General features: G+C 43.0%; 1 protein-coding gene across 3 annotated transcripts in view; it reads left to right on the forward strand.

Annotated features, from left to right (window-relative positions):
- Positions 1-14,326, forward strand: part of LOC127448924 (potassium voltage-gated channel subfamily H member 7-like) — a 117,356-nt gene that overhangs the window by 63,941 nt on the left and 39,089 nt on the right. For all 3 annotated transcript variants that reach the window (XM_051711879.1, XM_051711881.1, XM_051711880.1), the window contains one exon: positions 13,664-14,089. In XM_051711879.1, coding sequence (XP_051567839.1) covers positions 13,664-14,089 — 426 coding nt within the window. The remainder of the gene's footprint in view (positions 1-13,663; positions 14,090-14,326) is intronic.

Genomic DNA, 14,326 nt, shown 5'->3' on the forward strand with positions numbered 1-14,326 from the left:
ATCCACCAACGCTTGGTGAGTACCCCCCTTGACACTTACCGGTATCCGGTACGCTCCGGCCCGGTCGGGGGCAGCCTGTGGGAGGTCAGAGACCCGCACCACCGTCCCCAGCTCCATCAGAGGGCACTGATCTCGGAAGTGGCTCGGGTCTCCGCACCTCCAGCAGGCCGGCCCAGGCGCCACGCCCGCACTTGCGTCGGCGGGCGCCCCCCCTGAGGGGGAGAGCGGCGGGGCACTGGAGTAGGGGAAGGTGTCGCCTCCCACACCCGGGGAACTGGTCTCAGGGGCTGGGTTCCTCCTCGTCTGCGTGGGGCAGGAACGGGACCTGGAGAGAGAGCAGACGAGAGAGAGAGAGGGGAGGGGGAAGAAACAGAGGGAGGAGAGAGAAGGTAGGAGGGATCTTCTGTCCTCGGGATCGCAGCCATGTGGTCCTCCGCAAGTCGTATAGCTTCCTCCAACGACGCCGGGCGGTGGCACTGGACCCACTCCGCCGTTCCTTTTGGCAGTCGAACTATGAACTGTTCCAGTACCACCTGGTCGATAATTCCCTGGACGTCGCGATCCCCCGCTAACAGCCATCTTCGGCAGGCGTCACGGAGCCGCTGGGCAAAGGCAAACGGGCGGTCAGAGCTTTCCAACTTCAAGCTCCGGAAGAGTTGACGACTTTCCTCCGGAGTGCGACCAACCCGTTGCAAGATGGCTTTTTTTAGATCTCCATAGGCCAGGAGGCTCGACGCTGGCAGTTGTTGAGCCGCGAGCTGGGCTTCCCCAGACAGTAGTGGGATCAGTCGGGCTGCCCATTGACCGAGCGGCCAGCCCCAGATCTCGGCGGTCCGCTCAAACAGATCCAGGAAAGCCTCGGGGTCGTCCGCCGCCCCCATTTTCTGTAATGCTGGCGGGGGTAACGCTGTGGGTGTGTCCGGGGTCGCGGCTGAGGATGCCCCCTGGCTGAGGAGGCTCCGGATCGCCTGCCGGTCCTCGGCTTGAGCATGCATGAGCTCGACAAACCGGCGGTCTTGATCTTGCCAGAGCTCAAGCAGCGTTTGTTGGTGGTTCCGATGTAGGCTGGCGAGGGCTTGGAGGATCTCCGCCAACTGGGAGGACTCTACGGGACGACCTCCATCCATCTTCGACCCAAAACTTCAGTTCCCGGGTTTCGGCACCAGTGTAAAGAGGAGGCGAGAAGCAGTTTTCCTGGTTCAGGTCAGGGTTTATTTTCTCTCTCTCTGCAGCACCAATTACAGTCTCCCAGTCTTTGCGTTATGCACAAAGTTAATCAACAATCACACACCGCTTCACAAAAATAAACTCTCATCATTTGTAATAAAAAACTCTTTGCTTCTTGCTCGGGTCTGTCGTGCCCAGGCTCTCTCTCTCCTATTTGCGGTGTGTCTCTATTTATGCCGCTCTCCCCGTGCTCACTGAAATTAGAGACAGGTGTTATACATAATTTAGCTCAGGCGTAAGCGCCCTTACCGCTTTTTCTCTCTCCGGAGAGATGCTTGACCACGCCCCCGCTGCCACAATCGGTTTTCCAACTTTTCCGCAGTTGTGGAAAACGCTTCACAGAACTGCTCAGGGCAGACACAGGGTGCTTCTGGTAGCACCACAGTAGCTGTCCAGACCATGGTTTCCCCAGCTTCTAACTTTGTTTGTGGGCAGACCGAGGCAGATTACCCCCAAGAAGGACTTGTTATTCCAGCTGGACGGTCGTATTTGGTATCCAGAACTGGCCTATCTACAGTTATGGATTTGGCCTCTGGGACCAACTCCCTTCTCGTAGACTGTGAGCCCATGGTCATTCACACTGTTCTCAATGTGAGGGCTGCTTCTACATGACTTTATGCCTATCACTGGAAGTCTTTCTGTTCATGGTGCGAGAGTCGTGATTTTGACCCTTTGCATTGCACAGTTTCAGCAGTTTTGAGTTTCCTACAAAGTCTCTTGGACAGCAGCAAAGCGGCTTCCACCCTAAAGGCCTATGAGGTAGCCATTTCTGTGCACCAATCGCCTGTTGATGATTTTTCTCTTGGCTCCAACAGTCTGATTTGCAGCTTTTTGAAGAGTGCAAGATGTCTCAGTCCTACTTGCACTCCCCATTCCCCAGTGTGGGACTTACCTCTGGTGTTGGAGTCTCTTTGTCTACCTCCTTTTGAGCCATTAGAGGATGCAGACCTTAAGTGTAAGTCCTTGAAAATGGCCTTCCTCCTCGCTGTTGCTTCTGCCAAAAGGTTTAGTGAGCTTCATGCATTGTCTTTCCAGTGTTCTTTCCGGCCACCAGCTCTTGAGTCTGATGTTGAAAGACATTTTCTATTCTTGTGTCCTGTGCGAGCTTTGAGGTGTTATGTAGAGGCTACTGCGCAGTTAAGACAGTCTGATCAGTTGTTTGTTTGTTATGGTGGTGTTAAAAAGGGTGCCCCTCTGTCCAAACAGAGGCTGTCACAGTGGGTACCGCAAGTATTTAGGTTGCGGTAAGCAAACTGCAATGGGTCTAGTGAGGGAGGCAGCACAGAGCAGATGTAATCTCTCATTAGTCTCTCAAAGCATTTGCTGATTATGGGGGTCAGAGCAACAGGACACCAGTCATTTAAGCAAGTTATTTTGGATTGCTTTGGAACAGGCACAATGGTGGATGTTTTAAAGCATGTGGGGACTACAGACAAAGAGAGGGAAATGTTGAAAATGTCCATAAAAACACCAGCCAGTTGGTTCGCTCACGCTCTGATGATGCAGCCCGGAATGCCATCTGGACCCACAGCTTTGCGGATATTCACCCGTCGGAAGGATCAGGTTACATCCGCTACAGAGACGGAGAGTGAATTAACCTCTGTAGCTTCGGCTGCGAGAGCTCTTTCCACGAGGGCAGTGTTATTTCCCTCAAAACGAGCATAAAAAGTATTTAGCTCATCCGGGAGAGAGGCAGCGGTCTTCACGGTGGAGTTTTTATTCACTTTAAAGTCCGTGATGATGTTAATTCCCTGCCACATGCTTCTAGAGTTGGTGGTGTTTAACTGTCCTTGAATCTTGTTCTTGTACTGACGTTTTGCTGCTCTGACGTTATGCTCCTCCGCGTTCCCGGAATTAAAAGCGGAGGTACGCACATCGAGTGCCGTGCGAACATCGCTATTATTCCAAGGTTTCTGGTTCAGATAGATCCGTATTGTTCTGGTCAGAACGACGTCCTCTACGCACTTTCTTATGAAACACATTACGCTATCAGCGTACAGCTCGATGTCGTCATCAGAGGCGGACCGTAACATCTCCCAGTCCGTGTGATCAAAACAGTCTTGTAGCATAGAGTCTGATTGGTCCGACCAGCACTGGATCGTTCTGAGGGTGGGTGCTTCCTGTTTCAGTTTCTGCCTGTAAGCGGGCAGAAGCAGAATGGAAGAGTGGTCCGATTTGACAAATGGTGGGCGGGGGAGGGATTTGTAGCCATCCCGGAAGGGAGAGTAGCAATGGTCCGAAACCCCGTCCTCTCGTGTGTTAAAACTGATGTGTTTCTGGTATTTTGGTGCAATTTATTTAAAATTGGCTTTGTTAAAGTCCCCGGTCACAATGAACGTGGCCTCAGGGTGCGCGGTTTCCTGCTTGCTTATAATCCCATACAGTTCCTTGAGTGCCCGGTCTGTGTCGGCTTGTGGCGGGATGTACACAGCAGTGATAATGACTGCTGTGAATTCTCTCGGTAGCCAGAATGGTCGACACAGAAGCATGAGAAATTCCAGATCAGGAGAGCAGAAAGACTTGATAGAATGTACGGTCCTCTGATCACACCAGGATTTGTTGATCATAAAACATACACCACCACCTCTGCTTTTACCTGAGAGGTCTTTCGCTCTGTCCGCTCGGTGCACGGAGAACCCCGTGGGTTCAATGGCTGAATCTGGAATCTCCGCAGACATCCAAGTTTCTGTAAGGCAGATAATGCAGCTGTCCCTCGTCTCTCGTTGGAAAGAGATCCGCGTTCTCAGTTCGCAGAACTTGTTGTCCAGAGATTGAACATTAGCCAGTAGAATACTGAGTAGCGGGGATCGATTTGCGTGACGTTCTCTGATGAGAACGCCGGCTCTGTTTCCCCTTTTCCTCCTGTGTTCCTCCGGGCAGCCCAGACAGAGGGCTCCGCTGGTGTGTTTGTAAATAGCGGGTCAGCATTGAGGAATTTGAAGTCCGGTTTACGGTGTGTAATTGCTGAACCAATGTCCAAAAGTGTTTATCTGTCTTAGACAATAAGGCAGACAACATCCAATACAAAAAACATAAGAATTGTAAACAAAAACAAAACACTACAATGTTGTGTCGGAGCTCGCAACGCAGCAGCCATACTCGGCGCCATCTTGAGTCCAGGTTGAGACTCAAGACCTTACCGCAACCGCTCCACTGATGATGCCATTGCGTCTACAATACACACTGCTTTCTCCCACCTGGAAAAAAAGAACACTTATGTGAGAATGTTGTTTGTAGACTACAGCTCAGCATTCAACACCATAGTGCCCTCCAAGCTTGATGAGAAACTCCGGGCTCTGGGCTTAAACAGCTCGCTTTGCAGCTGGATCCTGAACTTCCTGTCAAGCAGACGCCAGGTGGTTAGAATGGGCAGCAACATCTCCTCATCACTGACCCTCAACACTGGAGCCCCGCAGGGCTGTGTTCTCAGCCCACTCCTGTATTCCCTGTACACACATGACTGTGTGGCAACACACAGCTCCAATGCCATCATTAAGTTTGCTGATGATACGACGGTGGTAGGCCTGATCACTGACAATGATGAAACAGCCTACAGAGAGGAGGTGCACACTCTGACACACTGGTGTCAGGAGCACAATCTCTCCCTCAATGTCAGTAAGACAAAGGAGCTTGTGGTGGACTTCAGGAGAAGAGAAAGAGAGCACAGTCCCATCACCATCAATGGAGCACCAGTGGAGAGAGTTGGCAGCTTCAAGTTCCTGGGTGTCCACATCACTGAGGAACTCACATGGTCCATCCACACTGAAGCCGTTGTGAAGAAGGCTCATCAGCACCTCTTCTTCCTGAGATGGCTGAGGAAGTTTGGAATGAACTGCCACATCCTCACACAGTTCTACACCTGCACTGTAGAGAGCATCCTGACTGGCTGCATCTCCGCCTGGTACGGCAATAGCACCGCCCACAACCGCAAAGCACTGCAAAGGGTGGTGCGAACTGCCAGACACATCATCAGAGGTGAGCTTCCCTCCCTCCAGGACATATATACCAGGCGGTGTGTGAAAAAAGCTCGGAGGATCATCAGAAACTCCGGCCACCCGAGCCATGGGCTGCTCTCACTGCTACCATCAGGCAAGCGGTATCGCAGCATCAGGACCCTCACCAGCCGAGTTCATGATAGCTTCTTCCCCCAAGCAATCAGACTTTTGAACTCTTGATCTCCCATGATCAAAATACATCAGCACTGCACTTTATTACTCTTACTCTTATATCACACTCCGGACTAATATTATTATTAAATTATATTCTCTCTTAACAACACACTGGTAACTTACTATCAATCGACAGCCTGAATGTCAATACAGTACAATACAACCTACTGTACATTCTATATATACTTTTTTATTGTATAATGTATATTCTATATTGTGTGTATTGTATATTGTACATTGTATGTTATTATTTGTATATTGTGTTGTGTGAAATTATGTATATATTAGATTTTAAATTGTGTTGAAAATCTGATGTTTATTGTAAATTGGTATATGTCTCATCACTGTCACGACAACTATGTTGCTCGGAACTGCACCCAAGAATTTCACACACTATTGCACTTGTGTATGTGGTTGTGTGACAATAAAAGTGATTTGATTTGATTTGGTTATTGCCATGGCATACAAGAAGACCCAGTAACCCTTGCCAGGGGCAGTCACTTGCCATTCCACCAGGGCTGTTTCCTCTTCATGGGCTCCCTTCAGGGTTGTTTCCCTTATTGACATCTGTGCTGCAGCCTCCTGGTCCTCTCCCTGTACCTTCTCAAGATTTTGCAATTTCAATGTTGCCTCATCCCATGATGTGAGTTTGGCTTTTCTACAGCTTTAACCCCTGTTTTCCGGGTGATTCTCGGTTCCTCGTGACTTGTAAATTCCTCGTGACTGAAACAGAATGCAAGTTACAGGTGTCTGTGGTTTTGTGATTTCTGGATGACCACCAGAGTTCCCTGTCACTTGGAAGGTGCGTGAAAGACGTTCTGAGGCTGGGTGCCAAGGTATATTTACCTCAGCTCGGCTTATGTCACTATATGACTAAGTTGGTATATGTTTTTGACCTACAGTATCTGGCTGACGCTGCGATTATCCACTACTATAGAATCATCTTTGGTGGGCATCTGGAATTCACAGAGCCTGGGTTACATTTCTAGCCAGAGTTCAGTCACACTGCTTTCTAAAACATAAACCAGCACAGTTTAGTTGAGCATATTTGATTGTGTCTTATTTAATCAAATGTATTTCTGCAAATTGCTTCATTGCAGTTAAATCTGCAGATGGAAATATATAGTATCACAGCAGCTGTAACAGAAGTGTCATCTTCTTGAACAAAAGAAAAGTTGATCAGTTGAACAAAGCAAGCCTTCAAAGAAAATACACTAAAATGTTTGCTTTCATTCTCAATACTTCACATGTTAAATGGGTGTGACTCATCTGTTCAGTGTCTAGTGCTCATAAAAAGTGATAATGAAGCACCAATGACTATGTTTTGTTCTAGATAAGTGTCAGCATTCTCAATCCCAAACGTTATCAAATCAGTTTGTTCTCCGATGGCCATTGTTTTCTTATGTGGGTTGATATTGTCAAAGATATGGGCTTCAGCAAATCTTAATGCTCTTCTTAGTTTTCAGTGTTGTAGCCCTGAAATGATAAAATAATGTTAATGATAATGTATAAATGTTAAATAAGGTGGTTAGTGAATAAGACACACAACAGTGGTGCAACTTTTTAATGAATTTACCCCCTTCTGTACTCATACAGACACAAAATCAACAAAGATTTTTGTTAAACTTGCCTCTAAAACCTCTGTTGATCCTAAATAACATCTATGAACACCCCATGAGTCCTCATGCTTTAGATAGTGACATTTGTTGAAACAACTTATCAACCTACTGTTGTTATTAATCAACTAATCATGAAAAATTAAGTAAATGCAGCTTGATTATTAAAGTACATTATATGTTAGGGTTGACAGTGTCAGTGACTGAACATACACTATATTGCCAAAAGTATTCGCTCACCCATCCAAATAATTGAATTCAGGTGTTCCAATCACTTCCATGGCCACAGGTGTATAAAATGAAGCACCTAGGCATGCAGACTGCTTCTACAAACATTTGTGAAAGAATGGGCTGCTCTCAGGAGCTCAGTGAATTCCAGCATGCTACTGTGATAGGATGCCACCTGTGCAACAAGTCCAGTCATGAAATTTCCTCGCTACTAAATATTCCACAGTCAACTGTCAGTGGTATTATAACAAAGTGGAAGCAATTGGGAACGACAGCAACTCAGCCACGAAGTGGTAGGCCATGTAAAATGACAGAGCGGGGTCAGCGGATGCTGAGGCGCATAGTGCGTAGAGGTCGCCAACTTTCTGCAGAGTCAATCGCTACAGACCTCCAAAGTTCATGTGGCCTTCAGATTAGCTCAAGAACAGTGCGTAGAGAGCTTCATGGAATGGGTTTCCATGGCCGAGCAGCTGCATCCAAGCCATACATCACCAAGTGCAATGCAAAGCGTCGGATGCAGTGGTGTAAAGCACACCACCACTGGACTCTAGAGCAGTGGAGACGCGTTCTCTGGAGTGACGAATCACGCTTCTCCATCTGGCAATCTGATGGACAAGTCTGGGTTTGGTGCTTGCCAGGAGAACGGTACTTGTCTGACTGCATTGTGCCAACTGTGAAGTTTGGTGGATGGGGGATTATGGTGTGGGGTTGTTTTTCAGGAGCTGGGCTTGGCCCCTTAGTTCCAGTGAAAGGAACTCTGAATGCCTCAGCATACCAAGAGATTTTGGACAATCCCATGCTCCCAACTTTGTGGGAATAGTTTGGGGATGGCCCCTTCCTGTTCCAACATGACTGCGCACCAGTGCACAAAGCAAGGTCCATAAAGACATGGATGAGCGAGTTTGGTGTGGAAGAACTTGACTGGCCTGCACAGAGTCCTGACCTCAACCCGATAGATCACCTTTGGGATGAATTAGAGCGAAGACTGCGAGCCTGGCCTTCTCGTCCAACATCAGTGTCAGACCTCACAAATGCGCTTCTGGAAGAATGGTCAAAAATTCCCATAAACACACTCCTAAACCTTGTGGAAAGCCTTCCCAGAAGAGTTGAAGCTGTTATAGCTGCAAAGGGTGGGCCGAGGTCATATTAAACCCTATGGATTAAGAATGGGATGTCACTTAAGTTCATATGCATCTAAAGGCAGATGAGCGAATACTTTTGGCAATATAGTGTATATATGTAAGCTCAGTTTCTATCTCTCTCCCTCCTCTTCTCTTGATCTCTCTATTTCTGAGAGACACTGTTTTTGTTTGTTTACCACATTAAAGACTTTTTGTCTGTAACTAACCAGATGGCCAGTTACACACAGATGGCTCGTTTTGTCTTTTCCATTCTTTTTGCCGTGCTGGTTGAAGATTTGGTTTCTAATTAAACTGGGCTTTGGCATCTAAGACTGAAATATAGCCACCCAGCCATATACAACCTTTGTGCTGACAGCAGAATGTGATTTCAAATTTTTTAATACAGCTCTTTGCAAAAGTCTCTTGAATAATAATGAAATCCTAAAGTTATTAAACTCAGAACAGTTCCTTGTGTGACATAGAGGTCACTCGTATTCACATGCCTCTGTGTGTTTTAACTCATCTACATATTTGTAGGAAAATAACCAAGGTATTCAACATATTTCAAAAACAAAACACACAGAAATGCTTGTCCACACTATGACTCTGGATCTAAAGTAAGCCACCAAGGGTCATTAAAAGGGAGTGTTTGATTACAGGACTGCATTACTGATCAATAATTAAACCTTGATAATTTATTTATTCGCTGCATGGAGAGCGTCATTCTGGCAGGATCGGACTTGTTAAGTGACACACAGATGTGCTTACAGATTCACGGTGATGCTGACAGATACAGTGATTAGGAGAACACATGCTTTACTACCAGATTCCAAATATTCCACTAATTAAGACCATTGATTTGGCCAGCACTAGAGTATTTAGACTGAATTCCACTTGCCGAGCTTCGTAAATCATAATAGCTCTTTTCGTTTTTTGATAAGAAATGTGATAAATGATAAATTGATAATACATCTGGTTTTGAGACATTGTAGAATTTGCTGTATAATATTTTAATTTTTTGCAGGATTGTTTACATCATGTAAAATGTAACATATGCAAAGTTTAAAAGAGCCATATTCTCAGCCATATTATTCATTTGATCTGAGGTCGACGTCTAATATTAATCAAGGTTTCTTACACCAAAAACAGTCGTAATTTAGTGTGGCATGGCCATCTTTCACCCTCTCTCTGACCCTTTACAATAGAGCGCAACAGTGCCCCGCCCACTTATTCAGCGTCTGGGTTCTGGAAGTATTTTTCCCATTCATTTCTTCCATAAACTTTTCAAAAAACCCCTCCATTAAATAGTTGTAAAACATGAACCAAACCAACCATCTCTGAAGTAAATCGCAATATTACAGACTTTATTTTAAGGCAAAATATTATTTGAAAATCCAACAAAAAGTCAAAGGTACAAGTCTGTGTACTTACAGTCTTTCAGGAGGGCACGAACTACAATCCCATGAAGCATTGCAAATGACATGATCAAATATGAAACTATGGAAATAAATAAAACTATTAATTTTAGGTTGTTGATTATAAGTATATAAACAATATAGTTTAAGTTTATTGCAAAATATTCTGATATACACAAATATATAAGTGCAGGGAGACCGACTCGTTTGCATCATTCAGAGTGCATAATTGAAGTAGGCGGTCACTTCTGGTCTTATTTCGCGGGCTTTATTGGCCGCGGTTCTCTGATAGGTGGATCTTTCACTGCTGTACCATGGGTACTGTAGTTGTTCACCAGGAATTGCACCATTAAACGTGATTTTTTAAAAATGAAGTTGGCTTTAACAGAAGCATATACCATGGATTATCAACCTCCAGAGCTCACAGCAGGTCTGTCTTTAAAGGTTTATAAGTTATTGTTAAAAATACATTTGTCTATGGGAAAAATGTATGGGATTTTTATTTCTGGAACCAGACTGCTGTGTTCTATTAAACTAGCTGTTTTTTCCCACAGTATCTTTAAGACTTATATGTAATTAACCTCTGTTATGATTGGCTGACCTAAAAGATCTATTTTTGTAAAAAATCTATATAAACAATTTTTGAAGCTTATTTTTCATAATGAAAGGTGGACTGGAAAGGGAGTTATGTGTTGTGAAAATTACAGTAAGTAAACATATTACATTAAACTCTATTTAATGGCCCCTTTAAAAGGTTTTCTTTTCACTAATAAATTATTTACGCATTAGAGGATAGGCCTTTTACTGAGATTTTCATCAGGTTTGTGGAGGACAGATTTTCCTACGTAATAAATGGAACATGTATACATAAAACATTTTAACTCTCTTTAGCCCCTTTCCTTTTTCACATCAAATTGCATTTCCTATTAAAAGAGTAACATTTGACCTCACTGCTGCCACAGCCTATGGGCCTCATAGCAGATTCAGTACCTACATTATTCAGAGAGTTTGTGTAGTTTTGTGTGCGTGTGCGTGTGTGAGAAGGGAGAGACACCCTCCACTGCCACACAAATGGACACATACAGTACAATCACATACAGACTCGCTGAAGGCATGGCTATTACTGTCACAGAAAGCAAGAGGAAATTGTCAAGGAAGGAATCTCTCCCTATCCCTTTCTTTCTCTCTGTCTGTGTCAGTGGAGGAGTGGAGAGGAGGACTATATTATAATTACATCTGTGACATTGAGACCATCCTAGTATGTCCCACATGCATGTTGTCATAGACTTTTGCTGTATAGACCAAAGCAGCTTTCTGACTCATAAATAATAATTTTATGAGTCCTATTTTTGTATAGAATAATTTAATGCAGTATATATAATGAAGTACTTGCATTTGCCCACTCAACAGCCAGACTGGTCCTATTTTTCCAGACTGGTTCCCTGATGGGAAGGACATCGCAGTGTTTCAGTATGTGAGTTTGTGCTGTGGTCCGTGATTAACTCTGGATGCATCGGCCATGACCCATCATCATGTGGCATTCTTACTGCCTTTTCACATTACCATCTGTGAGCTGGATCATAAAATGTGAACCACAAACAATGATGAATTGTTCTCACAAATATATATTTTCTTCAATTTCCCCAAATTTCTTTGAAGTAGATGTAATGACAACTGAAATGTCTTTGCTCTTTTGAAATAAAACTCTCTTGAAATTTAAATTAGGCTCATAGAAGATTGTGCTTGATTTACAAAACTCTGTGCTATTTGCCTGGTGCAAAATACATCTTGCTAATAAAGCAAACAGAAAACAGAATTTTATTGAAAAGAGATGCCTCTGTACATTTTCTATTGATGATCATGGCAGCAGTAAATCATCAAATAATGATCAAATGATGAGGAAGAGTGTCATGATGCAAATCCATTTTAAATATCCATCACTGGTGTACAAATTTTCTTGTGCATTACATTAAAACTTTATTTAACTCGTTAAACTCTGATGCATTTTTGGCTGCCGTCTGCAATTTTTCACACTTAAATTTAAAAGCGAACCATTCACATACACTGTGGACTAAATGCAAAAAATTTGTCTAATTTTTTTTCAGAACCCCCCACACATAATAAAAAAGACTCCAATTATTCTTCAATAATATTGTATGTGTTTCTAATCTTATGATAAACAAAATGTTTTTTTTTAATCTTTTTATTTTTGTGTCCCAAATTTGTAAGCATGTTATTCTGGTTCTGTTCACGCTATCTCACTTTGAAAATTCTTATTTTGTTCCACTAGATGGCAGCAAGTACTAGAAAAATATTTTTTTTCTCTATCACATTTCATCACAATATACAGATCTGAAATGTAGGTGGCACTCTAACACATTTTAGCCCTCACAGATTTGCTTGTCCATAGACATTCAGTCTAATTTTCAGTTCATGCATCGTTTCATTGAATATCTTGGCCTCTGAGTGGACTAGAAGTTCAATCTAGATGTCATTAGAAAGCTCCTCATATTTGTGGTGATATATAACATTTTATCATCTATAGTCAAAAACATATTTTTATGATGATTGTTTAGCATGCTTTTCCTGCTGGATGGCATACTTTGTTCTGGATATCTAAGATATAACATTAGATTATTCAGACAAGAAAACTCACTGAGAGGTAAAAAAATTACTCATTTTTTAGACAGCTGCCTAAGGTAAAAGATCTATTTGGGGTTTACAGCAGCAATAACCTGTGCATAAAAGTTATGAATGTGTTTGATGACAAAAATCATATTTCTTTTTGTGATTATTTTGAAAATCTTTCAAATTGTGGAATTAGGACAACAAAATACTGAACAGTCACTTTCCTGAGAGGCAGAGCTTTCATTTGATATAGGACTTGTCCATTTACTTGCCATGTGAAAGACTTATATTCAAATTAATATTTTTACCCCATTACCTCTAGAAGGGGTGCTAATTTGCAATGTAAATATTTTCATATTTTGTTATTTTGTGTAACATAAATGCAAAAGTGATATGCCTCATATGCCTGACCTATGTATACGGGGACTTGAAGTGAAAGTGAAAAAAGAATTTGCGATATAGCGCCCTCCCTGTGGCTTTCATTCATTAATACATTCAAACGATACATTACAAGATTAAACTATAACTGGCAGACCCCTGCAGTACCTCTACAGATCCCTAGGGCTCACAGACCCCCTGGTGAAGACCCCTGTGCTTTATTATAATGATATATTTCCAAATTATATGTTGCAATTCAGATGTAAATAACTTTTAAATGGCTGTCAATAAAAATAAAAAAATGCCCTCAAAATTGTGTAGTTGCAGCATCTAGCAAGAGCTAACTGGTCGATGCTAACCAGCCAAACCTTGACCCCTTGACCATGACAACATTAACATTTGACCATCCATGTTTGCATATCAACACCTAGGACTAATGACAGTGTGAACTAAGCACATACTGTATAGAGGTCATGTACATATAGAAGGCTATTCAAACGTACAGTAGCAAAAATAGCCTGTTTACTGAACTGTTAAGGGTTGGAGAGAGTGTGATAATGGCCATATAGAAGTAAATTTCATTTTTGGTGCAAGAAAGTCTTTAGAATATGATTATAATCAGGTGGGGAAAAAATGCACTTTTAAAAGTGTGGAAAATAGCTCCTTTAATGTTAATGACATCATTCAGATCATCAATATTTAAATCCAGTTAACACATTTGATCTTGTCATTCTGTGTTGCATATAGTTAATTATGTAAATTTCATAATGAGTTCACTCGTTCTTCCAGTCTCTGATATAACAACTTTTGATGTAGCTGTTAATAGCTGCAAAATATAAAAGTGGCATTGTTGTCATAGAAACCATATCTCCATTCTTCAGGTTTTGTCACTAGGTGCCGACGTGCTTCCAGAGTACAAGCTTCAGACACCTCGCATGGACAAGTTCACCATTCTACATTACAGTCCCTTCAAGGCTGTCTGGGATTGGCTGATTCTGCTGCTCGTCATCTACACAGCCATTTTCACACCATACAGTGCGGCCTTTCTACTCAACGACCTGGAGGAACGGAAGAGGCGTGAGTGTGGTTACTCCTGCAGTCCTCTCAACGTGGTGGACCTCATAGTGGACATTATGTTTATTGTAGACATTCTAATAAACTTCCGGACTACGTACGTCAACACCAATGAAGAGGTGGTTAGCCATCCAGCTAAAATAGCAGTGCATTACTTCAAAGGCTGGTTCCTCATAGACATGGTGGCGGCCATCCCCTTTGATCTTCTCATATTTGGGTCAGGGTCAGAAGAGGTGAGCTGTGTATACTGTATGTGTGCTGTTTGATTTAAGTTATGAAAGTAACAATAAATTGTATACCATGCAAGATTGAAGCAGAGACAGAAAAGGATGTGAACAAACCCCAGAGTATTACATTTTGGCATGTTACCCACAACGATTGTACTATGAACATGAATGATACTTCAAATCACACGGCTTTTTCAGTGTAAGTATGCTTTTACTTTTTGAAATGATCTGACTATTTGATTT

This window comes from Myxocyprinus asiaticus, chromosome 12 (assembly GCF_019703515.2).
Source record: "Myxocyprinus asiaticus isolate MX2 ecotype Aquarium Trade chromosome 12, UBuf_Myxa_2, whole genome shotgun sequence".
Taxonomy (NCBI): Eukaryota; Metazoa; Chordata; class Actinopteri; order Cypriniformes; family Catostomidae; genus Myxocyprinus; species Myxocyprinus asiaticus.